General features: G+C 39.6%; 4 protein-coding genes across 54 annotated transcripts in view; 1 reads left to right on the plus strand and 3 right to left on the minus strand.

The window, feature by feature from the left end:
- ALG5 (ALG5 dolichyl-phosphate beta-glucosyltransferase) overlaps positions 1–15225 on the minus strand; it is a 50476-nt gene extending 35251 nt beyond the window's left edge. Inside the window, exons 1-6 of the mRNA XM_001144830.6 lie at positions 14829–15225; positions 11021–11192; positions 10585–10631; positions 9200–9268; positions 5058–5150; positions 595–708 (exon numbers count right to left, since the gene is read on the minus strand). Of these exons, the coding sequence (XP_001144830.2) occupies positions 595–708; positions 5058–5150; positions 9200–9268; positions 10585–10631; positions 11021–11192; positions 14829–15080 (747 nt within the window). The 5' untranslated portion in view covers positions 15081–15225. The remainder of the gene's footprint in view (positions 1–594; positions 709–5057; positions 5151–9199; positions 9269–10584; positions 10632–11020; positions 11193–14828) is intronic.
- On the minus strand, positions 1240–1517 carry LOC739793 (mitochondrial import receptor subunit TOM6 homolog). The gene has a single exon (XM_001144910.7). It carries the CDS (start codon positions 1492–1494, stop codon positions 1270–1272), a length of 225 nt encoding a protein of 74 aa, XP_001144910.1. The 5' UTR covers positions 1495–1517; the 3' UTR covers positions 1240–1269.
- A 652-nt stretch (positions 15226–15877) lies between the features above and the next one.
- EXOSC8 (exosome component 8) lies at positions 15878–25009 on the plus strand. 2 transcript variants are annotated; one of them, XM_522661.9, is made up of 11 exons: positions 15878–16424; positions 17877–17913; positions 18092–18155; positions 18537–18610; positions 20120–20165; positions 21532–21637; positions 21727–21772; positions 22586–22682; positions 23666–23786; positions 24337–24443; positions 24792–25009. In XM_522661.9, exons 1-11 carry the CDS (start codon positions 16408–16410, stop codon positions 24905–24907), a joined length of 831 nt encoding a protein of 276 aa, XP_522661.2. In that variant the 5' UTR covers positions 15878–16407; the 3' UTR covers positions 24908–25009. The 2 variants fall into 2 exon arrangements, with proteins under 2 accessions (XP_522661.2, XP_009425177.2); XM_009426902.5 differs by lacking the exon at positions 17877–17913.
- SUPT20H (SPT20 homolog, SAGA complex component) overlaps positions 24920–27326 on the minus strand; it is a 51466-nt gene continuing 49059 nt past the window's right edge. For 27 of the 50 annotated variants that reach the window (XM_001146786.6, XM_063792075.1, XM_063792076.1 and 24 more), the window contains 2 exons: positions 26162–26265; positions 24920–25417 (listed from right to left, as the gene is read on the minus strand). In XM_001146786.6, the coding sequence (XP_001146786.1) occupies positions 25280–25417; positions 26162–26265 (242 nt within the window). In that variant the 3' untranslated portion in view covers positions 24920–25279. The remainder of the gene's footprint in view (positions 25418–26161; positions 26266–27326) is intronic. The other 23 variants (XM_009426899.4, XM_063792081.1, XM_063792072.1 and 20 more) reach the window with 1 other exon arrangement.

Raw genomic sequence — 27326 nt, forward strand, 5'->3', positions numbered from 1 at the left:
GGGTGCTTTTTCATTCTCTTATTCATTTTTTCCAGATTGGGAAGTATTTGGCAAACGCTCAGGATCCTGAGCGTTTGCCAAATTGATCTTATTTCTCTAAATGGCTTTTAAAAGGTAGGAATGGTACTAGGATTTTATTTCTTTCCTCAACCTCCACTTTTTGAAGTTATGGTGTGAAGTTTCAAATAATCCTTTTTGAGTGATTGCTGCTTGTGATTTTGTTTGTTTCATCAAAAACTGGATTCTGTGATCCAGCTTCATTTCACATCTTTACCTGGAATTCAGGCTATACTTTTAAATAAAAGTCTTAATTGAATATGCACAATAAATATTAAAACTTGGGTAGAAGCAATCAGAAACCAAGAGAGAGAAATGGTCACAATATTAAATAAGTAATTGTCAAGTGAATCTCATAAAATCAGACAATATTTGTAACAAAATGATCAGTTTCTCTATGGGGCTGTACCATTTGTATAAGGATTTCATACCAAAAACACTCAGTTTTTAAACTGATAGGTAAACTCTCCTTTAACTTTACTTTAGCTCTCCTGCATTCTTGACTGAATGTTATTTAAACTACATTCTTATACTCACAGGCCAAGGCTGTAGCTCATTTAGTCCCTTTTCTAATTTCTCAACATCTGGAAACTTTGTGGCTCCATCAGCATCTGCCATAAGGATCTTTTCTCCTCGAGAACTGAATATACCCTGTATTTTAAAATTTCAAGTCAAAGAAAATTGGTTAAAACTCAGGTTAAATTCAATGACACTTCAGTCTGTTCTACTTAAAATACCTAAGAGTGAAAGATGAGGTATGAGATGGCTGAAGGAGGCCAGAGTTCACTGAAAACAAATTACCTGTATATTAAGAAGATCTTCTCAAATGAACCTATTGCCTATCTTCATTATTATTATTATTATTATTATTATTTTTGTGTGTGTGTGTGTGCGGTATTTATTTCAAATGTTTGTTAAAACAGCACTGTTATTTCTCAGGACAAGAGCAAAGATCACCCCCTGCAGAAGCTTGGGAACTATGTACAGAACTTTACAGAATAGAGGCAATACTTCAGCTTAAGCCTGTCTGCTGACCAGAGAATGGAATTCTGCGTGGACTCAAGGAACAAAAGGAAACTAGGCAGGGAAGGGGAAGAAAAGTGCCCATCTGAATCAAACTTCAGCTGCCATCAGGGCACATCTTGTGGTGGTCACAGATTGTAGGCTGTTTTTTGGAAGATTCGGGTTCAGCACAGGATTCCATTTGTTTGGCTACACCCCTGGCTGAGGTGCCATGAGGTCAATGTCACTCAAGTTCCTGGCCAGCCAAACTCCCGCAGCAAAGAGTCCCAAATTTAGTATCAAGTTCCTCCGGAAGTCATTCCTATCAGTGGCAAAGCGGTAGACGCCCCGAAGCCAATCTCCCACGTTGTCCGGTATTTCGGGAGTTTCATTAGCCGAGCCAGCAGCGCTCACCGGGACAGTGCTGGAAGCCATAGTGGACCTATCTTCATTATTTTAAAAACTTTGTGAAGTCATACTACAAATATCTTGGAAAATACCAAGATAATAGAATAGGTTTGGACAAATTAAAGATATTCTGCATCACAAAGAATAAAAAAGGGACAGTACGTATCATACATATTATATGTTTATCGTGTCATGATGCTTAAAATGAATTAGGGGCTACTTAGAACCACATATAAAGAACATGTTTATAGACAGATTAAACATTCTAATATATAGATATGCTGTGAAATGCACAGGTCTTTAGTATCATTTATTATAGGATCTAAAGTTTACTAAATTAATTAAAGAAATAAAAAGTGTCAATAAACTTTAAGAATTATGCATAAATCCAAATGTTATTTTATGCCATTTGCGGTATTTGAAACAGCAAAATTATGCCATTCAATTCTGAATTGGCTGGTCTTTTGTGCAAATTATGGCTCCATGAGTGCATATTTCATACAGAAATAAACTGCACATCAACTTTTAATTTCTCTGGTGTATTTGAGTGAATTCCTTATTTCTTACGTGCAAATATATTTATGGTTTGATATAGTAAAATTGCTTTGATAACACAACATAGTGTGACTATAGATAAGACATATACAAATGTAGAGAGAAATCAGATCATTTATTCTATGGTATAATAAGCTAACTAGTTAGTATCTGTGATGTCTTTTTAATCACACCCATTAGAACAAATGCAAAAGCCTAGGTGAGATGACTCACACCTACAATCCTAGCACTTTGGGAAGCTGAGGTGGAAGGATTGCTTGAGCTCAGGAGTTTGAGACCAGTCTGGGCAATACAGTGAGACTCCATCTCTACAAAAAAATTTTAAAAATTAGCCTGATATGGTGGCACATGCCTGTAGTCCCAGCTACTTGGGAGGCTGAGGTGGTAAAAAAAACTGGAGCTATTAGTTTGAAATGGGGCAAAAAACCAGTAAGTAACTAATTTCAATGATGCATGATCAAACTTGTTTAAGCCTACTTTCCTGTTCTACCGTCTATGGCCTTCACTTTGCTGCAGCTCCTTGAAAAGGCAGTCTACCATAGCAACTCCCATTGTGTTTCCTCAGTCATATTTTATGCCCATTACTTCTCATGTGCCTCACTGCCTTAAGATTTCCTGATTCTCCTTTTCTCTGTAACCTCCTCTTTGCCAGTTTAATGGCTTCAGGTTCAACTATCATCTGACATATGTGGATGACTCACTCACATCCTCTCTCCTAGGCTATTCTGGATACCACTGCATGTTGTTTCAAACTTAACATGGCTCAAACTCAACATAACTGCCTCTTATACCAGCTCCTCCTCCAGTGTTTCATTCCTTCTATTAATGGCATCATCATCCTCCCTGTTACCCAAGGCCAGTGGTACTCATTTGACATAGTTTGGATCTGTGTCCCCTCCAAATTTCATATTGCAATGTGATCCCCAATGTTGGAGGTGGGGCCCAGTGGGAGGTGTTTGGGTCATGGGGGTGGATCCCTCATGAACAGCTTGGTGCTGTCCTTGCAATAGTGAGCAAGTTTTCATGAGATCTGGTTGTCTAAAAGTGTGTGGCACCACCGTGCCCGCTAACTTGCTCCTGTTCTCGTCATACGATGCTCCTGCTTCCACTTCGCCTTCTATCATGAGTGGAAGCTTCCTGAGGCCTTCACTAGAGGCAAATGCTGGCACCATGCTCCGTGTACAGCATGCAGAACCGTCAATCAATCACATCTCTTTTCTTTATATGTTATCCAGTCTCAGGTATTTCTTTATAGCAATGTAAGAATGGCTTAGCATGTCATTCTTCTCTCTGATCCCAGACCCAATGCTATGTCATTTTAATAGCTCTCACATTTATCCCCTCATTTTCTTCTCTTCTGTCACTATCATAATCCAAATAAATATTCATCATACCTTGCCCAATATTGCTACACTTGCTGCTGGCTGATTAAAGTGTCACTCTGTCAATGGTAAAAAATGTAAAAGCCCCTCGTCTACAGTTTGTGACCTTAACTCACCCACCCCTCCAGCCTTATCTCCAGTCAAGACGTGGGTACCATGAGTGGGTCCTTTATTGTGGCATGTTCTTTCACATTGCTGTGCCTTTGTTCATGTTCCCCGTCTAGGCTCCCTGCCCTCCCAACTTGTAGGTGGTTAAGTCCTAATCCTCCTTAAAGACCCCGCCGAGAATTTGCCTCCTCTGGGACATCTGTGCTGCTGCCCTCAAAAGATGGTGGCACCAACATTTTGCATGTACTTCTATTATAGCATTTACAACACTGTATGGCAATGGTCTGTCTCCCTACTAAACTGTGATATCCTTAAGGACAGAATAGGTGTCTTTCATCTCAGTGTCTCTAATGAAAATACAATGTTGGCTGAATAAAGAAACAAATGGATAGATTTAAAGCCCATCATGACATTGCATCAATCCTACTTTCTTTCTGTTTCATATATCCTGTGACCCAGCCAAAGTGAATCACTGTTTCTAGTACATATCCAAAGAGTTCCTACTTCTGTCTTTTCTGGCTTTACTAAATGGCGTGCTGTTTTCTCAAGTCTTTTCTCTATAGAGTTATCAGAGAGGTTAAAAGCATGGCTTTCAGAGTGAAACTAACTGCATCCAAATCTTGACTCTACCTCTTATCATCTGATAACATTGGGTAATTTACTTTTACCTTCTTTACTCACTTTCCTCATCTATATAATAATCAAACTAATATTACCCAACTCATAAGACACTGTGAGGAGGGCAACATGTGATGATTTGTATCCTGACCATTTCCCTTCTCCTTCCTGTTGAATGTGGACGTGATGGCTAGCGCTCCAGGAGTCACCCTGTGTGCATGAGGAAGAAGGAGTGAAACGGCAGAAGCCTGGACTTCTGATGACTGTGGAGTTGAACAAGCCCTGGACTGCCCACCTTTAGACTTCTTTTTATGAGGGAAAAATAAATAAATGGACCTCAAAGTCAATTATTTAGGTTTTCTTTCACATATCTTGATTTTTAAACTTCCAGCTTGATTCATAGCTGATATGCCTCAGCTGACAGTAACCTCTTTTTTGAAATTTCTTAGCACTTTATCTGCATGTCTCTCATAATTATAATCTTCTTTTTTACTTATGCAAATGCTTACCTTTCCTATTAGACTGCACATTTCATCAGGATAGACCCAAGTCAAATTCATCTTAGTTCATGCTACCATGCGTAACAGCATACCTTCATCAAGGTAAAACTTAATACAAAAAATATTTTTTAAACTGCAAAAAACCACATAAGCTATCTGCTAACTCTATCAAAGATACAGAGGTAGATGGTAACATTTTAAACTTTAAGATAAACATAAATACATAAATATATTTTTAAATCACCCACTATATTATAGATATGACACATCTTAAAATTTGACTAAAAACATGAAGTTATTATTAAAATTATGTTATCACTAACTTGAAATGCTGGTATTCAAGCAGCGGGCAAACATACAAGTCTGCAAAAGACATTATTCAAGATACCTTCATATTTTAGATAAAAATGTTGAAAATATGTATTACCATTCTAATCGCTCCACCTTTTCCACGATTCTTCACCAGGGTTATCACACGTACTTTGTCACTTCCATATTTCTGGCAATATTTAAAAGCTACCTGTGAAATTATATAAAAATCAGAATAAAATTAATTTGGATTATAAGAGAATTATATAAGCTGTGTTTCTTGCTTTGGCTCAAACACTGCTATTGCAGTTTATCCCTTCTTGTGACTAGATTACACCCACTGTACATTCTGATGACCTGGAGGAGCTGTAGAAATCTTGGTGCCATTGACCTACTAGGTTGAAATCATAGTTCAGTTTCCTGCAGAGGAACCACCACAGTGGGCAATGACCTTCTTTTCTTGACTCCTCTACCTAAGCTACTGAGCTACTAAAAAACAAACAACAACAACAACAAAAAACAACAAAAAAACCCCACAAAAGCCATGTGCTATCTGACTGGTACAAACTTATGACTGGGCCCTTAACACTGGTTAATGACTTTTGTATTTGTTCTGGTCTGCAATCGCTCTTATTCCCCAGAGAGGCTGTTTGTATCCTGACCATTTCTCCCGAATCTTTTCACTCAAATTCCTCTCTCTCAGCAGTAAATTCTCTTCTAAATCTTCAATCTCTTCCTCTCTGCTGGCTCCACAGCCTCAGACTTGCTCAAGCTGCCAGCATCCTAAAAACTTTCCTTTGACTTCACTATTTTCTCAAGCTATGGCCATTACTCTGCTTTATAATCAAAGTCGTGAGATAGTGATCTATATTTGCCACCTGCATTTCATCACTCATTTATTTTTCGGTCCATTGTAGTATGGCTCATGCCCTTTGCTCTTCCACATCCCGTTTCCTTGTAACCTTAGCCCATCAGGTACCCTCTCCTTTGACAACCATCTCTACAGGCAGCTGTAAAGTTGCTCTCATCTGGCCTTTGCCCTCCTCTACTGTTCCCAAGTTTTCACCAATAACTCCTTTTGCTTGGCTTGCTCCTTAAATGCTGATAATCCGCCCAAGGACTGACTCTACACTGTACATACAGCTAATGGGAAACCCCTGGCCATCTTCTCTTCTCAACATAAAAGCTCACTGGGAGTCGCTGCATGGGCTTAATTACAGCTTATATTTATGAATCTCACGTGTCTGTTTAGAGCCCAGACTCTTCTCTCCTGTGTCACCTAGTTATATATTGGATAAATAAAAACTCCAGAATTTCATTCATCTCCTCCTCCCAACTTCTGCTCAGTCTATATTCCTTGCTGCAGCAAATGGCATCACCATCTACTAAGTTGCTCAAATTGAAAACCTGAGAATCATCTTCCATTTCTATCACCCATCACAATTCACTGGCTACTATAACTCACTGACTGATTTGTAAAATCCCTCTCAAATCCATGCTATCCTCACACCTTCCTGACCTAGTTCAGGGCCTTATCCCCTAAAGTCCCCACATCTCTACCCTGACTCCCTAATTCATTCCTAAAGTTATACGAGTAGCCTTTCTAATATGGAAATCAGTTCACATAAGCCCTGTTCAAACACCCTCAGTGATGACTTATGGCTTCTAAGCATCACATATGAGTTCCTTATCATAGCATAGGAGATCCTTTGTGATTCAGCCTTCACCTTTTTAGCCAGCTTCTGAGGCTGCCCCATTAGTACCGTGAACATTAGCAGTATTTGAGATTTCCAGACCATACCACGGTCTTACACTTGTATGCCTTTTCTCAGAACACTGTCTTCCAGCTTCCTCACCTGTCAGGCCAGCTTCAGACTCAGCCAAACACCATTTCTCTTTTCTAGCCTCCATGCCCATCCCCACCTTCCCCCGGGAAAAAGAAAAGTATAATTCTAATAGCAATGTGTACTACTAAAGCATTTTCTCATTCAACTATTACTTTACTCATCACATAATGCAACTGTAAATGTCAGCTACTTAAAGGCAAAGATTTTTATTTCTGGTATCTGGCACATAGCTGAAATCTATCAGTTTCAACCAGCAAATGCAGCCATGGTCCTGTGTACACACTCCTGTTGTAGCACTGTTAACTAGCTGCCAAACCAGCAAACAGTGCCTCCTTCTTTGCTGTTATGGCCCCAATAATGCACAGTGACAACTGTGAAGCCCTAGGGGATGAACCATGATTGGTCTAACTCCTCTTTGCTGAGTACTTTTGCAGCCTCCCTGCAGGCTTTGGTGGTCATGTCACTAAGTTCTAGCTTGTGAACTTTGGGTGTGGGCTTTACTAGAGGGAGGGGTGAGGACTTCTGATAAAGATTTTCGTTCCTAGTTAAAAAGGAGAGATGCACGCAGAGATGATTCTTTTTTTTTGACACAGGGTCTTGCTCTGCTACCCAGGCTGGAGTTCAGTGGTGCGATCACAGCTCACTGTAACCTTGAACTCTCGCGCTCAAGCAGTCCTCCCACCCTCCCACCTTGGCCTCCCAAAGTGTTGGGATTACAGGCATGAACCACCATGCCCAGCCCAGAGATGATTCTTAAAAGTCCTGGCTGTCCCTTACTACTCCAGGACATGTAATATTTGCAGCTGTGGCCATTTTGTGATGAAGGAATGCGTGAGACTGAAAATGATATGGATCTAGCAACCTGATCCTGTTTAAATGCTAAGCCAACTCTGGAATCAACTATTTCTAGACTTCCTGGCAGATGAGATAATTAAACGTCTTTATTATCTAAGCCACTCTATGATATAGTTCCTAATTGATAAAAATGTCTAACACATAGTACTCTAATTATTTGATGCATATTTCCAGTATTATTAATAGATGTGAACTCCTTCAAGGTAGAAAGTGGTCTTTACATCTTTGTATTTTAGTACCAGTCAGAACTCTCGACTCCTGCTTAACAGCTGAAGAAATGTGTTCAAAGAACAGTTATTTGTGCTGTAGATGTTTACTCTGGAATGGCACAATACTTGAGACTGCAAAACCAAGAAGATAAAGTCATTATATAAGTAGCTAAGTGAACTAATAAGACTTTACTATGTTAGGATGAAAAGCTCCCTCTAGAGTATGGTATCTAGCTTCAAGGAATATAACATTGTTGAAGCCACACCTGTTTGGAATGGATGCACAATGAAGCTTTACAGCATGGCCTTTAATATACAGGGCAGCAGCTGTCACTCGGCCACCATTTGTGAACTGAGTTCCTACTGAGTGCCTACTCGCCTTTTTGGTATGTTGTTTGAGGATATAATAAACATCACTGTACAACTGCGGTATTCTCTTGTACTATACTTTGCGCCCCCTTGGTCTGAAACGCCTCAAGAACAAGAGCCGTATCTAAAATTTTCCTCACACCCCTCAGACTGTAAGACATTAACAGGGAATCTATAAATACTTAACTTAGCGAAAACTGGTTTGTTTTAAATAAAAACTTCTACTAAATATAATTTGAACTTTCTACTTCCTCCCAACCTTGGGAGCAGTGGAGCCAATTGCTAACCCTTCCCTTGCTTGTCCTCCCTGGGAGGGCATCCCTGATCCTTCCAGCAGAGCAGCTGGCCACTCACAGGTCAAGGGCCACCAAAAAAGTGCTCCTCAGGAGAAGATGCACAGCCTCAGCTGGGTCTAGGCTACCTCTCTAATCTCAACAGCAAGTGTCCAATGTGGCTTTCCATGCCATTCCCTTCATGTATCACTAAACTGCTGAGATGGCTTGTGTTCATAACTTTCACATCATACTATTCAAAGTGCAGCACTTACCCTTCCTAAGCCAGATCCTGCCAATGCTCTCTGTGCATGTGAAAGGACACACCTGCTTCCCAGGGGCTGGTACGAAGGCAGCTTTCTATTGGCGTGACTGCTTTAGAAATTATAAGGCAAGATGGAGCATAAAGAAACTGTGCTTAGGGAAAAAGGAAGCACAAATTGGTAGGCAACGAAGGTTCCTACCCTAAAGGCCAGGAGGAATTGTGCGCGGGCATGTTTCTTCCCTATCTGGTGATCTTCAAAGCTTCCCTGGTCTTATGGAGAAGTTCAATAAATGAAATCTGTTTTTTCTGCTATCTAGACTATAACGATGGAGAGTGTTAGGCACAGCTTTAGGGTCCCCTGGTGAATGAAAGTGAGATTTCACATGTGCAAAATTATTCTCTATTTTCTATCTATTGTCAATTCTAAAAGCAAGTGTATTTACCTTTGAGGTCTGATCTTTACTGCCATCATCAACTACTATCACTTCATAAGTGAACGCAGGATCTCGTTTCTGCAAGAAACAAAAATAAAGTAATACAATTTGGCATAACTGCCATAAAGTATTCTAATCAAATCACCAGTAATTTAAAAAACAAGTGCTTTAGTGTTGATACATATAAATTTGAATATAAATATTAGTGCACAAACCGCATAAAATAAAAAGGCTAAGTAAAAAAAGAGAGAGAGATCCTGGGTAGAGGTGGAGAGTGAATATTGACTCAATCTCTCCATGTCACCTTGCTGTTCCCCAGTCTGCCCTGTACCTTGGTGGTGGAAGAAGCCAGGTACTTGTTGTGCTATAGCACATTTGAGAGGGTACAGGTGTGTAAGAAAAAAGCTCCTGAGGTTTGAAGTCAGAGAGGGCAGATTCCAGCTTGGCTGCAGCATTTCTTAGCCTAATGACCTTGGGCAACTTAACTTTTTGGGCCTATTTTCTGATTAAAAAAAGAGAACAGAAAAACCTACGCTATGTGGCTGGTGTGAAGATTACACGTAATTGAAGAGGTAGAAGCCTCATACATATTAAGGGCTCAATTCCTTTCTTCTTTTCTCTAAATTGAATGTTTGGAGTTGGTAATAAGGTAATACAGCCCTTTCTCTTTCAGTGAATCTTCTATTTCCCCTTTATACAAAAAATCTAAAAGCAAAGTAAATCAAAACAATTTTTTTTAAAAAGAACTCTCTTAATTCTTAATCCCTCCAAGGGGATTCCAATGGCAGCTAATGTTACAAAAGAAGGTTGTGTATTATTTCTCTTCTCCTTATGTAGGGAAAACAGGAAGAAAATGTGAGGGGGAGACTCTTGAGAATATTGAAGAAATACAAAATAATTTCAATGTAAGTGTGTCTTTTAAAAATATTTTTTTTCTGTTCATTCAGACTTAGTTTTTCTGTTTATTCAAACTCAGTTAACCAAAAAATAAAAAAAGAGAGAAGAGAATAAAAGTTAACAGCAAAAACAGCAACAATACACCTTTTCTTACAAGTCACAAAAGTAAAAACAGCATTGTGGCATCATACAAAGTCTGCAGACATACACTGTCACTCAATTTTAAATATATCATCAAGCAAGACAGGATTAAAATGGGTAGGAGGGTACAGAAACAGAAATTTTCGCTTCCTGGTTTGTCCTGGGTCAACGACCTGCCTCTGGAGGTAGCATGCTACGTGCCGGGCTTATGGATAGCAACAAGCAAGCAGCAGGTGGCCCAGCGATCGGGGTGCTGCCAGGACTGCCTCTCACAGTGCATCTGGCTTGGGGTCCACAATTGGTGACCTGGTCTAGTTTTAATTGGAGATATCATATTAAAAGAGAAAACATGATACCTGTCTCTTCTCTAGATAGCTCAGAGCTTCATCCATCATCACAGGCACTTAAAGAAAAAAATATATTAAAAATCGCTTTTGAAAATGATTTTCCAAGCCCGGCACATTCAGCTTACATACAGAAAAAAGTCCCAATAATCTAACAAGCCCCTCTGGTACTTTCCCAATGGTCATTCCCATCTGAAATCCTGCCTTCTGTCCACAATGTGCTTATTACCTCTCTAGAACATTCCAGTCCCGCTGCCTCATGATGCTGCTCCTATTCATGAGAGCATATATTCACTTCCCTCTCTGCCGAACTACAGCAATTATCAACTGTGTGCTCAACACAGCCCACATCTATTAATGTTTTGGCAAAGACAGTGAAGTCAAATACTTTAAATTTCCTTTTCTTTTCCAAACTACCCTTTACCAAAAAAATCAAAACAGGGCTTACACCGTTTTTCTTCATTGTATGAAGGCACAACGACAGAAAGTTGTTTGGTAGGTGAGTCCCATATGCTGGGCAAAGTTTCTTTCTGGCCTTTGGCATTTAAGAAGAACTTCTCTTCTTCATGTCGATGGAGTGCTGGCATTTTTGTAGCAGTTGTAAATGCAACGATGGAAATCTAAAAGCAGACATACATGTCTTTTACAAAACAGAAATTATGTTTTGCTGACTTTTCTGTATTTATGTTAGAATACATCATCTACTTTTCTTTTAGCTGAATACTCACTCTCAGGTTTTAGTTCATTAACAATGGTCTAGAGGTGACTCCAAAATTAGACAATAGTGAGTCCCCTACTTATGAACGAATTACTGTCCTTTTTTCCATCAGTAAGGTGCTGATGCCTTAGGAGGCTCTGTCTCTTCCCAGTCGTCATTCGCCAGGCCTCCACCATCCCAGCTACAATAAAGGTCAGTCACTACAGGAAGACCAGTCTACTCTTAGGTGCCCTAAAACCCTGATCCTTAGCATGTCTACATGCATAGAGACACACACACATATAGTAAGGTCCTATCGCTACTTGGAATCTATATGTGACAGGACAAGTCCATTTTGCAGTTGGAACATGCGGGGTGAGGGCACACTTTCCATCCAGGACCAGACAGACCCAAGATATAAAAGGAAGATTCCCCAGACTACCAAGTAGGGACCAACAATGTTTAAGAATATGTTTTTGACACTTAACTCGAATTTGAATTCAGAATACAGCATTTACTGAAGTATCTAACTTACAGGCTCCCTTCCATATGCACTTGGGAGCTAAGCTTTGGAAATAACCATTGTTTTTACATTGTTTCTATTGGTACACTTTCTGCTTTCAAAACAGTCTTTAAATTTTTGGAATGCTATTCATTTGTAATTTAATGATCAATTTGAAGACATTATCAAATTGCCATTGTCATCAGCTCCTGAGGTTTGATCTTTGAGGTCTGATCTTTACTGCCATCATCAACTACTATCACTTCATAGATTATAAGATTATAATCAAAGATTATCAAAGATTATAAGGGCTGTGCTGAAAGGACAAAGTAGTCAACCTGAATGGGCTCTCAGTGGCCTATGATGCAAGAATCTGATCATCCTCCCACTTCCCCCCTGCCAAAAAAAATTATTGCAATGGATCAAACCATGAAAAATACTGTAAATCATAAATTCGCAATGATACTAAAAACAAAAACTGGGTAAGATGCAGGAAGGATCTCATTTCAAAAATTTGCCTTTTGCGTTTTATATGTATGAAAGGTATTTTAGGGTAAATGAATAGCTGAGGATGAGATTTCTTTCATTACAAAACTCTAGGTAATAAATGAAGGATACAATGAGAATATTTCACTTTGCAACCCGCAATGAAATAAAGCATTTAGGTAATGATCCTCAATGACTACTAAAACCATTAGGCTGATGACAAACTTTATAAACTGGTGGGTCTGGCTGGCAACATTTGAAACCACAGATCCATCTTAACACCAGAGACAAATGGCCATTACATGACTCCTGATGAGACACGAGAGTAAGGAAGAAGCATCACTCACAATTTTTTCTTGATTAAAAAACACATCGAGTATGTATCTGATCAGGTCTCTCCATCCTAACTACCAGTTTATAGAAAATTTGAGATAGAAGATGTTAAAAGGCATTAAGGGGATGCAATCAAAGAAATCCAAATTGTGAGAAGTTCTATAGGACAAATGATCATATTAAAGACAAGGAAAAAGGCCGGGCGCGGTGGCTCATGTCTGTAATCCCAGAAGTTTGGGAGGCCGAGGAGGGCGGATCACCTGAGTTCAGGAGTTCGAGACCAGCCTGGCCAACATGGCGAAACCCCATCTCTATTAAAAGTACAAAAATTAACCGGGAGTGGTGGTAGGCGCCTGTAATCCCAGCTACTCAGGAGGCTGAGGCAGGAGAATTGCTTGAGGGCAGAGGTTGCAGTGAGTCAAGATCACGCCACTGCACTCCAGCCTGGGTGACAAGAGCCAGACTCCGTCTCAAAAAAAAAAAAAAAAAAAAAAAGACAAGGAAAAGAAAAAAAGGGGGAGGAGAAACTGTCAACTGATTAAGAGACTCAAGACATCAACGGAGTACAATGTGTGGCACTTGTTTGGATCCTGATTGGAACAAACAGACATATATACTGAGACATATATGAGACAAGTGAGGGCAAGTGAACTGAGGGGGCATTTGAAATCACAGAATAAATTTAAATCTGTGACCACTTTATTGTGGTATTTTAAAAAGAAGGACCTTATCTGTTAGAAATAAATGCTGAGGATTTAAAGATAAAATGTCTTCGAGTTGTTTTAAAATAATTCAGAAAGGAGGTGAGACTGTGAGTAATGGAGAGTGGATACATATGAAGACAGGATGAGGTTTTGAAAAATTATTTTTTTAATGATTTCTTGCTCTGGCATTTAAAAAACCTAAGTTTCACTAGTTGTGCAACATTTGAGTACACGAGCTCATTTCTCCAACATGTTTCCTCACCAGTAAAATAATGCTAATGATAACATATATGTCACAGTGTTAAAGATTTAATAACTCCTATTAAACCAAGTGCAACACAACATATAGTAAGTACTACAATCAATAAATGGTCGCTCTTATCACTTCAAGCTAGTGGGAACAAATACCGTCAGTACAATCCCATAAAATCTGTGCAAAAGACCCAAAGTAAGGCAGCTTCAATCTAAGAATGTGTGAATCCACTCCCCGCCCGCACCCCGCCAAAAATCAATCAATCAATCAATCAATCCTGGTTTGCTCAAAAACTTGAAAAAACAAAAAAGCCCTAAACCCTGAAATCTCTACTAGTTAGGGCAAGAGAGGACTCCTCTCTCACCCAGATACTATCAACAAAGAAGTAAGGATGCATTACATTTTATCTAAACTGTAAATTTATACAACCTCTGGAAAGATGGCAGAGTGGCCTTCCTGGCAGTGCTGTCTAGGTGGCTAATCTGAATGTCAAGGAAGCTGAAATCCTCTCCACTTACTAACTAGAGGGCAGGCTCATTCCAAGGTGTGCGGGAGAGAGTTCGCCAATTTTCTACCACTTAACAATCAGCAAGTGTTTACAATGTTTTTGTGTTTCGAGAGCAAGGGCAAAGACAATCGAGTTTGCATTCTATCGTCCTGCCTTGTTTAGGGGCAGTATATTTAGGGTGCTTAATTCTGGGACACAATGCGCCCCCGGACAAGACGCCTGAGGCCTGTCTCTCTCGCTCACCCTGCGTCCCTAGTGGGTCTCATCGATCCACGCATTTATTCCCATTTGTAACAGATGGCTGCCGTCAAGGCTCCGTCACCCCTATTTGCTTAACCACATCAGCCAAGGGGGCAGGCTAGGGAGCACACCCCTTCTGAGGGCTCGAGACCTCCCTGGGTGGAGCAGAACTGCAGCGGCTGCAGGTCCCGGAGAGTCTGGGAGAGGTCGAGGTTGACAGAGGAGATGGATAGGGGGCGCGGGCGCCAGGGGCGATGGAAGCGGCGACGATGCCAGGCCGGGTGGGTGCGCTCCAGTGTGAAACTTACAAGTCTCTGAGCACACAAAGAGATAAGATTCCAAGGGAAAATTAAAGAACCGAAGAAAAGGAGAGTGAAACTCCAGGAAACTCCGAGGTCAGGAATTTGGGGGAAGCTAGGGGAAAAGGGACTTCTCCGAGAACTCGTAGCGCGGAGGAGGGGACGCCTGAGGAGCCGCAGTCTCCAGGAGAGCGGTAAGCCCGGGCCTGCGCGGGTTCCCATCCCTGTTCTCACCAGTACGACGACTGCGGCCGCTAGCGCCGCGCCGAGCACCGCCAGCTGCAACAGAAGCGGAGCCATTCTCCATGCCGGGGCAGCCCGCCCAATCCCGCACCTCCACACAGGCGGAAGCGCGCCCGCGCGACCCGGCCCCGCCGCCAGAGAGGTCGCGCCCGCTGGCCGCAGCGCCCCCGCGTGGCGAGGCGGAGAAAACGCCGCTCTCGTGCCCTCGGCGCCCAGTCGGTGGAGAGGAGCGCTAGGTTCCATAGCGGGGCGCCAGGTTTATCAAGTATGCAAGACGTGTACTTAATTTGAATTTCAGATTAAAAAACTAATCGTGTTTTTAACAGCCTTATTAAGATAGCCACATACCATACGACTCATCCAGTTACAGGTTTCTGGTTTATTACATTAGTTTTTATAAACTGTGGTAAAATAAAAAGTTGCCATTTTAATCATTTTAAGTTTACAATAGTGAGTGGCATTAATTACATACATACTGTGCAACCATCACCACTATCTATCTGTAAAGCCTTCCCAGCTCCCTCCAGGTTCTGGCAACAACTAATTGCATGCCTATTTGGGGCATACTCATGCTAAAAAAACAAAAACGAAAAAACCCACAAAAAAACAAAAACAAAAAACAAAAAAACCACGCTGTGTTTATCAGACATTCAAATTTAACGTGGTATCCTGTATTTTATCTGGTAACCCCACCTAGGAGGGAGATGGCAGCCTTGAGCACGACACAGTCTACAACACAAGGTGATGCTTAGGGGCCCTCAGCTCCGGGACCTGCAGAGCAGAACGTGGTGCGGACAATGAGCGCATAGAAAGTTCAGGTTTCTCGGCCGAGCGCCGTGGCTCACGCCTGTAATCCCAGCACTTTGGGAGGACGAGGCGGGCGGATCACAAGGTCAGGAGATCCAGACCATCCTGGCTAACACGGTGAAACCCCGTCTGTACTAAAAATGCAAAAAATTAGCGGGGCGCGGTGGCGGGCGTCTGTAGTTCCAGCTACTCGGGAGGCTGAGGCAGGAGAATGGCGTGAACCCGGGAGGCGGAGCTTGCAGTGAGCCGAGATCGCGCCACTGCACTCCAGCCTGGACGACAGAGCGAGACTCTGTCTCAAAAAAAAAAAAAAAAAAAAAAGTTCAGGTTTCTCATGTGTTGGAGCACGGAGCCCTTGACCAGTGAAGAGGTAAGGCCAGGGCTGAGCCTAAGTCACAGGCGGAAAAAAGACGCAGAAACATTGGAATAACGCTCCACACGCACTGCTTGATTCTTCGCTGGAAACCCTGTTATCTCCGAACTGTTGGTGTTATTCTGAGTTACAGCACCAGCTCTTTTATAAAGAGGGAGACCCGGTCCTTCTTTAACAGCAGATTCGTCAAAATACGTCCAAGGCAAGGAAACCTAGAAAGGCGTCTGGGCAGGGGAAAGTCGATGCGAAGGCGGGCCAGGGACCTTTCGTCGCGTCCCCACCTTGGCATTTCCTGTGGCGTGAGCGGCCCCGGCATCCGTGTCGAAAGTGCGGCGGCGGAACAGGCGCGCAGGAGAGGAGCGGCGCAGGCGCAGACGCGCGGGCGGGAAGATGGCGGCTGGGTTCAAGTGAGTGTTGGCGGGTGGCGGGTAGAGTTCTGTACCCTGGCGGACGGCAGCTTCCTTTAACTCTTAGCTGGGATTCTCTCACCTGGAGGCTGACCCCGTTGGGGTGCCATTTCCTTCCTCGTCGAGGCAGACGATGGGCGGGAGGACCTGGAGGTTGTCACAGTGAAAAGAAAGGGCTTCTTCCTCAGTGAGACGGGAGATGAAAGGACTCTGTAGAGTTCCATACCCGCTGCGAGCGCTCGTGAGCGTGGTGTGTAGTGAACGTGCGGTCCCAGGAGACATAGTTGTAATCTTTTAAAGATTGTGGCCGGGCGCGGCGGTTCACGCCTGTAATCCCAGCACTTTGGAGGACGAGGCGGGCGGATCACCTGAGGTCAGGAGTTCGAGACCAGCCTGGTGTACATGGTGAAACACTGTCTCTAATAAAAATATAAAAATTAGCCGGGCGTGGTGGCGGGCGCCTGTAGTCCCAGCTACTCAGGAGGCTGAGGCAGGAGAATCGCTTGAACCCGGGAGGCAGAGGTTGTAGTGAGCCGAGATCGCGCCACTGCACTCCAGCCTGGGCGACAGAGTGAGACTCTGTCAGAATCAGTCAATCAAGATTGTTGCATCAGAGCCACATACCACCTGCTTCTCCCTCTCCCGTAATTTATTTCTAAAAGGATCATGCCTCGTTTGGAAGGTTTTTGTGTGTGTGAAGCCAATGGACTTTCTTAAAGTTTTAAAAAAATGGATAAAATAAATAGGATTCCAAAGGAAATCCATTATGTTGAAATAGTTATCTATGAGTATAAACTCCGAAGACGTGATATAGTAGTATATATACTTGCTTTAAAATTAACCTTCGTAAACAAGATCTAGTGGCGAGACTAGTAGTAACTCCTGGGATTTCAAAGTAACGGTGAGCCTGAACATACCTTACACAGCTAAAGGGTGCAAACGAAAACATCTGTGGTCTCCGTGGTTGTTAAAGTTGCAGGTACTGCTAATGTTACTATGGTTTATTGCTTACAGTCATAATTGAATAATATGCTAAATTTCACTTACAGTGAAAATAAAGATGTACCTTTTTGTTTCCTGAGTTATCTAGTAAGAGGTTAACTATTCATGATCACTAGATTATGAAAATAATCTTTTTTCATGATCACTAGATCACTCTGAATCCTTGTTTCAGAGCAAGAACGACACGATTCTTTTGACACAGATTGAACTTTTAAAGAGCTCACTCAAAGGGCTTTTAGACGCCAATCTTCTAATCGTTTATGGCAGAGTTAAGGACAGCAATTGAATGTGATTGCTACTACAAGGATTTTTACTTTCTAGAATTACTTTTAGTTAAAAAGTTGTGGAGATTTATGCTGCATCACCACACTCTTAAGATCTTTGCCAATTTCTGGATTTATGTTAAGATTCATCAGTTTATCTCAGATATATTTTTAACACGTGTTTCAGAACCGTGGAACCTCTGGAGTATTACAGGAGATTTCTGGTGAGTAAAGGTTATGTACATGTTATGCGTTTTGATAACGAGCTGCTTTTAAAGATGAATTTCAAGTAATTTAAATTAATCCATTTGAAGTAACATTTAATGTGTGTGTAAAACTTGTGATAGATGTGTAAAATATGTAATAGGTATAATCTATTTTTATATAAACATATTTATTTAGAAAGAGAACTGCCGTCCTGATGGAAGAGAACTTGGTGAATTCAGAACCACAACTGTCAACATCGGTAAGGATGTATTTTCCACTTTCAACTGTATGATATTCCCAAGTTTTAGTCTATGAACCAGCCAAACAGTTTTTCACCCAAATTCTTTGTCTAAAGGATTTGATGATTTTTTTTGTCAAGAGATTTTTATCCGTACAAAAGCCCTGTAACTAAATGAAAAATGATTAACACAAATTCAAGGACAGGTGAATAATTATTTAAACATTAATTTAAAATAGTTATGTAAAAATCAATTATTCTAACTTGAAATATTCATAAGCAACTGAGAGGGGTAGCAAGATAATCATACACAGCAAACTAAAACACTTAATTTTAATTATTATGTGGATAATTTTGTAGCGTTTTCCTTTTATGAACTTTTCATTTTGCTTATCTTTTCAGGTTCAATTAGTACCGCAGATGGTTCTGCTTTAGTGAAGTTGGGAAATACTACAGTAATCTGTGGAGTTAAAGCAGTAAGTCTAAATATGTCCTATTGAGATTTGAGTTACAAAGTTAGCTTTATTTATTAGATTGTAATATACACCTGTAATTCTACTCTTGATTTGGTAGTTGGGTGTCAATTTTTAATATTTAATTTCCCAAGAGCTTTCACTATGAGTGTTAGATAATATGACCCAAGTTTAATGACTAAGTGAACAATTGTCAAATGTAGCAAAATGAAACAACTTTTAAAATCTGAGTCACCATTTTAAAAAAATTCAGTTATATCATTTGAGAAATTAACAGATTTTTGGTGACATCCTTTTAGCCAGTGATGACATGTAATCTGTGTAAATGTGTAGAAAATTGAAATTGTTGAAAAGAAAAATTTGAGGGAATACTGGCTACCATTTACTGAGTACCTGCTATGTTCCAGACACCTTTTTAGGTGCTTTACAGAATTATCCACTTTAATGCCTATAACAATCATTTGTTACTTGTCTTCACCTCCTGTTTTACAGATGAGTTTCAGTAACCTGTCCAGGTACATAAGACTCATAAGTAAAACTTAGACATAAATCTGACTCCAAAGCCTGTGCTTCTTTGACTACAGTATACCCTGTGTTATTTAACCTCAGTTGAGATTCTTCTTTCGTAAACCTGGAGTGATGTATAACAGTAAGATTTGAGAACTTGCTCCTTGTCAGGTTTTATGCCTGGGATTTAACAGGTCTATCTCATTTGGCCCTTATTAACAGTCCCTAGGAGTAGACACTATTTTCTTCCCATTTGACAAGATGAGGAGTTTAAGGTAAGAGGTTAAATAACTTGCCTGAAGTCTCTCAGCCAGTAAGTATGGCTCTGACATTTGAACTGGCTTAGTAATTGCAGAGCATTTGCTTTTTTTTTTTTTTTGAGACGGAGTCTTGCTCTGTCGCCCAGGCTGGAGTGCAGTGGCACGATGTCGGCTCACTGCAACTTCCGTCTCCTGGGTTCAAGTGATTCTCCTGCCTCAGCCTCCCAAGTAGCTGGGATTACAGGCGCCCGCCACCATGCCTGGCTAATTTTTGTATTTTTAGTAGAGACGGGGTTTTGCCATCTTGGCCAGGCTGGTCTCAAACTCCTGACCTCAGGTGATCCGCCCGCCTCTGTGTCCCAAAGTGCTGGGATTACCGGTGTGAGCCACCGCGCCCAGCTGAGCTTTTGCTCTTTACCACTAAAGCAGCAGTTCCTAAATCTTGCTCTATCATCTGGAGAACAAATTAAGATTCTTGGCTAGTAGGTGGGGGCACAAACCCAGTTACTATTTTTTAAAAGATCTCCAGGTAATCTTGCCGAGCAGCACTGTAGTGTAGTCCACTGTACTGTAGTGCCTTCTTATCTTGTAGAGCTATTGTGAGGATCAGCACCAATGTCCGTAGAGGCCCTGACACAATTCCCTAAGCTGATATTTGATAGAGCCTTCCATAACTGATTGCTAAATTGTCTTCATAATTTTTCAGTAGCTTCTTTCAATAGGAAACATTTCTTTGCTACTATAGGAATTTGCAGCACCACCAACAGATGCCCCTGATAAAGGATACGTTGGTAAGTTAAATGGTTTTGTAATTTTAATACAAATACTTTTAACACATTTAATAATTTTTAGTTAAGTCCTAGTTAAGTTGATGTAAAGAAAATTATTCCTAATATTCGGAAATATTTAGGAATAAAACAAATTCCTCAAAAGTTTTCCGTGTGTTAGTAAAAGATAGCATAATAGCAGAATATAGAATTTCATAAATTTAACCTTTATCAAACTTGTTTGCTCAATTTTTGTTTATACATTCATATGTTACTAACCAAGAAAATAGAATTTTGGCTGGGTGTGGTGACTCACACCTATAATACCAGGATTTTGGGAGGCCAAGACAGCAGGATCGCTTCAGCCCAGCAGTTCAAGACCAGCCTGGGAAACAAAGGAGACCCCGTATCTACAAAAAAAATCAAGTTAGCTGGGTGTGCCAGTGCACACCTGTGTCCCAACTACTTGGGAGGCTGAAGCAGGAGGATTGCTTGAGCCTGGGAGGTTGAGGCTACATTGAACTATAATTGTGTCACTGCATTCAAGCCTGAGTGACAGAGTGAAACCCTGTTTCAAAAGAAAAAAAAAAAATAGAATGGAATTTTTTTTAGTCAAAGAACTGTTATTGCACACCTTTTGTTTCCATAAAGATTCTTTACTTTATACAACTGCTATTTTTTTCTTGCCTTGGAACCATCTGTTCTTTATGGTAGGAACCAACATTTTTTTTAAATGAGAAAAACAGTTGGATGTTAGCAGAGGGGCTATATATACTTCAGTTACAGATTGAGGTATTTTGAAAGATATCAGGAAAACTCGTAAAGGATTTAGAATTGAGGTCTAAAATAGATTTTTTAAAAAGGCATATGGGGGAAAAATGTCAGAAAAATAGAAATTTCATGGCTGGGAGTCTTAGAGAAACCAAACAGAATATAACTATAATGTTACAATGTATTCTACTCAGAAGAGCCTGTCCATGGCCACAGTTGCCTTTACTGTGGATTGATCATACCTTTAACACTTCAATAATCCATAAATTGAAAAGTTTAGGCCGGGCATGGTGGCTCACACCTGTAACCTCAGCACTTTGCGAGGCTGAGGCGGGCGGATCACGAGGTCAGGCGATCGAGACCATCTTGGCCAATATGGTAAAACCCTGTCTACTAAAATACAAAAAATTAGCCGGGCGTGGTGGCGTGTGCCTGTAATCCCAGCTACTTGGGAGGCTGAGGCAAGGAAATCTCCTGAACCTGGGAGGTAGAGGTTGCAGTAAGCTGAGATCGCACCATTGCACTCCAGCCTGGCAACAGAGCAAGACTCCATCTCAAAAAAAAAAAAAAAAAAAAAAAAAAAAAGGTTTAGTTCATAGCTGCAGAGTGTTTCTTTCAGTTCCTAATGTGGATCTACCACCCCTGTGTTCATCGAGATTCCGGTCTGGACCTCCTGGAGAAGAGGCCCAAGTGGCTAGCCAGTTCATTGCAGATGTCATTGAAAAGTAAGAGCACCATGATAAAATTTTATTACAATTCATTTTCAGATAGTTTTGGGCTTTTCATTTACTTTGCTCTTTGTCATTAAATCAAGTTCACAGATAATTCAGAAAGAGGACTTATGCATTTCTCCAGGAAAGGTAAGAGGAATAGAGAAGCTGTAAGTTCTTATTAATTCTGAAGGGATTTTTTTTTTTTGTGGGGGAAAGTGAACAAGGAAATTAAAACCACCAATCAAAGTAGCTTTAAATATGGATGTCTTACAGATTTTAGAGATTCAGTAATTTCTTACTCTATAATTCTCTAAAGAACCATATTGTTTATAAAAAAACAAATTTGACTAACTTACTGCCTGTCTGGGAGCTACCTTTTAAACTGAAGTAATTTTTTTCCCCCTTAACTTTTAAAGTTCAATCATTTTTTATTCCTTATAGCAGATTATAACATTAATCATGTTAACATGTTTATGGTGAATCCACACAGTAGATTCCAAAGTCTATTTGAAAATGTAAAACTACGTTGATTAGAACCTAGAGAGGCTTTCCTACTAGATCATATAAACTGATACATTAGCACTGTAAAACTTAAACATTTCATGTATTATGAGAAAGTGCATTTTGAATTTTAGCTAGGGCTTTCAAAACCATCTCCCTTATCTGTAACCTCCCAATGAGAATGGAAATTCCTTCTACATCTGTAGCTCCATTAAGGGAAATGGACATGTTTGTCATTTGTCAGCCTGGCAATCAAAAGCCAGCTTTCACAAAACCTGTCCACTTTCTTCTGGTTTTCTATAGAACTTTAAAAAGGTGAAGCATTTTCTTAAGGTTTTTGAGCCTTGAAGGTTATCTTGCTTGTTTAACCAAGGGTTCTGTGGTTCTTAAGTCTAAGCGAATAGCATGTTCTACGCATTAGAAGACTTTAATTTCCTTTTGTGTTTAATTCTATTTTAGCTTGTCTGGGTTCTATACTGTGATCTCATTTGCCTCGACTACGATGGAAACATTTTGGATGCCTGCACATTTGCTTTGTTAGCGGCTTTAAAAAATGGTAAGCAGCCTTACAAAAAAGGCAATATTCCCACTCATGGGTTAGAATGTTCTGTTTTGTGAAACTTTTAATGTACATTTGCTTTCATATGCTTCCAAATTAATGAATGTAATGCTGACATGACTTTCCAAATATAGTTGATAGTTGTATATTCTCTAACTGAATGCTCTTTAGAGTGCTGCTTTGACTGTACCCATCTACTTAAGTTAGGACTTCAGTCCTTTCCAAAATAGTGTTAATATTGGTGGGAGAAGGAGACAAGAGTTGTAACTTCTGGCTAGGTGACTGGTGAAGATCTGCCAGTATCCTCATAGTTCTTTATGTGATATTGCCAAAAGAAGTAGAATGGATTCTGTTGTTTTTACTGTGAGGCCATAGTAATAGGGAAGTTTCTTAGCAAGGAGTCTAGGTTGACTGATTAGTTACAGATTTCAATAACTTGTGCATATTCCCTATCATTGATGAATGATGAATTGGTAGGAACAAATAATTGGAGGTGGAATATAAAGTTAGCACAGCAATATTATAGTAGAGTGGTTAAGTGAATTGGAGGTAGAAAATGAAGTTAGCAAAATATTATAATAGAGTGGTTAAAGTAGATTCCTGGCTCTCTCACTCTGTGCTGAAGTTTCCTTATCTATAATAAAATAGGGATAATAGTACTTACTTTGTAAGAGTATTGATTAGGTGAATACAATGAAAATATGAAAATGCTTAAAACAGTACCTGGCAGATATAAATTAAAAAAAAAATCATTGACTTCTTAAACTTAAAAAAAAATTATGCAATAAGCACTAGGTAGGAATGTCAGATGTTGTGAAAAGCAATGTATATCCTCTATATTTACCTTAGTGGCTGTAAGGTGCTTTTTAAAAAGAAATGTTCTGGGCAAGTTAAATAGAGGGAAAGGTGAATTAAAAAAAAAAAAGCGTAGAAATCATTTGTTTCTTAGAGACTTACTTTACAAATTTGCCTTTTCTTAGTACAGTTGCCTGAAGTTACTATAAATGAAGAAACTGCTTTAGCAGAAGTTAATTTAAAGAAGAAAAGTTATTTGAATATTAGAACTCATCCAGTTGCAACTTCCTTTGCTGTGTTTGATGAGTAAGTTAATCAAACTTACTTTAAAATTTTCTATATTTAAGATTAGGGTAATTGATGTTCAGCATTCTAACTCTTTAGGAAGTGCTATGGTGACGTACATCCTAGTTTTCCCTGGACACTTGAGTTTCTACTTGTCCCTGCACAATTATTTCTAGTCCCTGCACAATTATTACCTGTTCCTTGGTTTACTTATACCTGTGTAATGTTAATTTCCAATTCTTTCACTATAAGATTTATCTGAAGCTATCTTCAATATTTTCCAAGGATTTTAGCACGTTCAGAAATAGAAGAGCAGGGCCGGGCATGGTGGCTCATGCCTGTAATCCCAGCACTTTGGGAGGCTGAGGCAGGGGATCACCTGAGGTCAGGAATTCAAGACCAGCCTGGCCAACATGTTGAAACCCTGTCTCTACTAAAAATACAAAAATTAGCTGGGTGTGATGGTGTGTGCCTGTTAATTCCAGCTACTTGGGAGGCTGATAGTATGTTTAGTATTTTAAAGTAAAATTTGTTCCATGGATTGATAACTTATATTTTTTTCTTTTTATAGCACTTTGCTTATAGTTGACCCTACTGGAGAGGAGGAACATCTGGCAACGGGAACCTTAACAATAGTAATGGATGAGGAAGGCAAACTGTGTTGTCTTCACAAACCAGGCATGTTCCCGCCACTTCAGTCCTAAACATATGTAGATGAAAACTCAGTGTGAGCCTTAAATTAGGGAGGGCCAAATAGAATATGGGATATTTTATTTACCTAATTTTAGTATAGTTTCTTAGCTACCTAAAATGTTCTTCCATCTTAATGGTATATGTCAGTGGTTCTTAAACTTAAGACATACATTAGAATCACTTGGAGGTCTTGTGAAACTAACTTGTAGATCTTGAGACTGTACCCTGATTTACATTATCCAATTTTTTTGTTTTATAATTTGACATGACATTAATGTTTTTTGAAAAGGAATGATAACTGAGATTTAAAGTATTGGCAAAATAATTTTTCAGGTGGAAGTGGGCTAACTGGAGCTAAACTTCAGGACTGTATGAGCCGAGCAGTTACAAGACACAAAGAAGTTAAAAAACTGATGGATGAAGTAATTAAGAGTATGAAACCCAAATAAACAGCCACCACATTTTCAAAACAGATTTGTAAAAATTGTATTTGTTAACACTGTGCACAAACGTTTTATACTAAATAAATATCAAACTACATTCTTCTGAAAGATGTTTCTATTATTTCTTAGGTCACTTCCATATATATTATGTATAGTGAAACCATTTTTAAAAAGCAATGACTTAGGCAAACCAACCCTAGTTTGTTAAACCATTTCCCTGTTTTTATTTAAAAATGATAAGGTTGTGCTTCTGTATAAAGTTTGTACATCTAGCAATGTAAAATACTGACACATTAAAAAAAACAAAAAGTAGAAACTCAATTCTTTTGAATCAGTGCTCTTGTGTTTTTAAAAAAGGAACAAAAAGTAATGCAAGACTCAAAATTTTGGAGTGGTTGGCGTGCCTCTCTTCATTTTACTTTTTGACTGGCTGCCTGTATGCCGATGATGATGTAGCTGAGCTGTTTGTGCTGCTGCTGCTGCCATAGCCATTTGATGCTGCAAGAATCGCAACTGCTGCAAAAGGGAGGGAAAAAAATCGAGTTATGTTAAATGCAGGCAGGTGTAGAAAGGTGCTTTTCCTGAGAGTGACGAAACAACACAACTGAAAAAGGGAGAAAGCACCAAGATAACAAAAAGGGACTATACCACATTGAGACAATGCACAGTCAAACAGCACCAGTGGCACAGAAGCCTGCTAAGGGCTTTAAAAATGATTCTTGGCAAACTTCAAAATTATTTGTTACTTTGCCCTGCCAGTCTATATTGTAGTAACTCAGCAACTTCAGTTACCATTTTGTTGTATAATGATAGTTTATAGCAATATAAAACAACCCTGAATATCAAGATAGTCAACTATAATATGCTGACTTTCCTTCCTAAAATTATGGTATAACATTTTTCTAAATAAACAGGTATGACATTTACTAATAGGAACACTTTTCTGCAGTAAAATATTAGAAAGTTAACAATTGGCACTTACAACTGTCTTTCAAAATATACTGCATACTAGAAAAATGTATGTTAATGTGCCACCAGCACTTCATGAAAAATTTTATAGAGTATGGCTTAAATATACAAAATATATTCAGTGCTCCAAGTTGACTGGCTAAAATGTCAGACTTTAAAATTTGCTAAATTATTTACCAATTACTGTACAGTCTTAAAAGACAGTAAAATAAAACTAAAGCAAGTTATTTTGAGGTACTTTTGGAGCTGAGTATCTTTAAAAATGTAATCAGAGTGAAGTTGCTGGATTACTTGTATCTGTTGCTGCTGCTGTTGAAAGGCAGAGGAGAGCTGGAATCTCTGCTGAGGAAGGCTTTGCTCAGGTCTGTTCTCGGCAGAGCCAAGCTGAGACAACACTACAGAGAGGAGAAGGGGAAAGCAGGCCAGTCAAAAAGTTTGAAGGCTACCAGGGTTAGAAAAGGACAACATAGAAAATGAAATAATAGAAAAGTTAGCAGTATGATTAATCTTAAGTATCAAATCATAGACATTTCAGAATAAATTTAGTATATGGTCTCCTGTTAGTTGGGGGTACCACTGATAATGGAACTTTCTGGACACAAAAAGAGAAGGGAGTGCATTATGTATCAAAGCACTGAACCTCTCTTCTCTTGCATCTGTATAAAATTTGATATTGATGCTATTTTGTTTAGAAGAGTATATTATTTTTGAAATAAAACCAACAAAGTAGGAGAAGGGAGATGGAAGAAATCCAAACTATTGTAACAACAAAGCTGGTAGACAGACAATTGCTTTAAACAAAAGATGCTGCAATGAATATCAGACTACTCTACTAACAATAAAGGTGGTGAACTGAGACTAAGCATTGTTTGTTATTTTTTTAGCCGAATGGGACCACAGTAATCAGTTCAACACTCATTTTACATATGGGGAAGTTTGAAGGCCAACATGATTTAAGTGACTCAGACTCAAAGTTAAGTATGGCAGTCTGTGGCTAAGAACATTCTCATGATTTTTTTCAGACTAGAGTTGTTTCCACTAAATTATACTACAGCTATTTTCGGAAATTCACAATTGGTCTGATAAAGGTATATAATTATATAAACTTCTATTTGGAAATTCACTACCTCTAAATTGGAACTTTCTATGTAAGGATAACTGACTTCCAAAATAAAGATTATCATTCTAAAAGACTTCTAAAGGCATCATAGTAAGCCCACAGTGATAAGATGCTGACAACACAGTCACTCATTCAATCCTCAAACTCTTATCATAGTTTTCTTATACATATGGCTTACTCTTTTAATTAAGTGTGAAGTTAGAATTATCGTCTTCAACTGACAGGAAGTTAGAATTATCGTCTTCAACTGACAGGATAATTATTAAGAGTAATCTTTAGTTCACCATTTACTGCTGGAAGTGTTCAGAAGTAATTTAATCTTTTTTTTTAAATGAT

Source organism: Pan troglodytes, chromosome 14 (genome assembly GCF_028858775.2).
Source record: "Pan troglodytes isolate AG18354 chromosome 14, NHGRI_mPanTro3-v2.0_pri, whole genome shotgun sequence".
NCBI classification, from domain to species: domain Eukaryota; kingdom Metazoa; phylum Chordata; class Mammalia; order Primates; family Hominidae; genus Pan; species Pan troglodytes.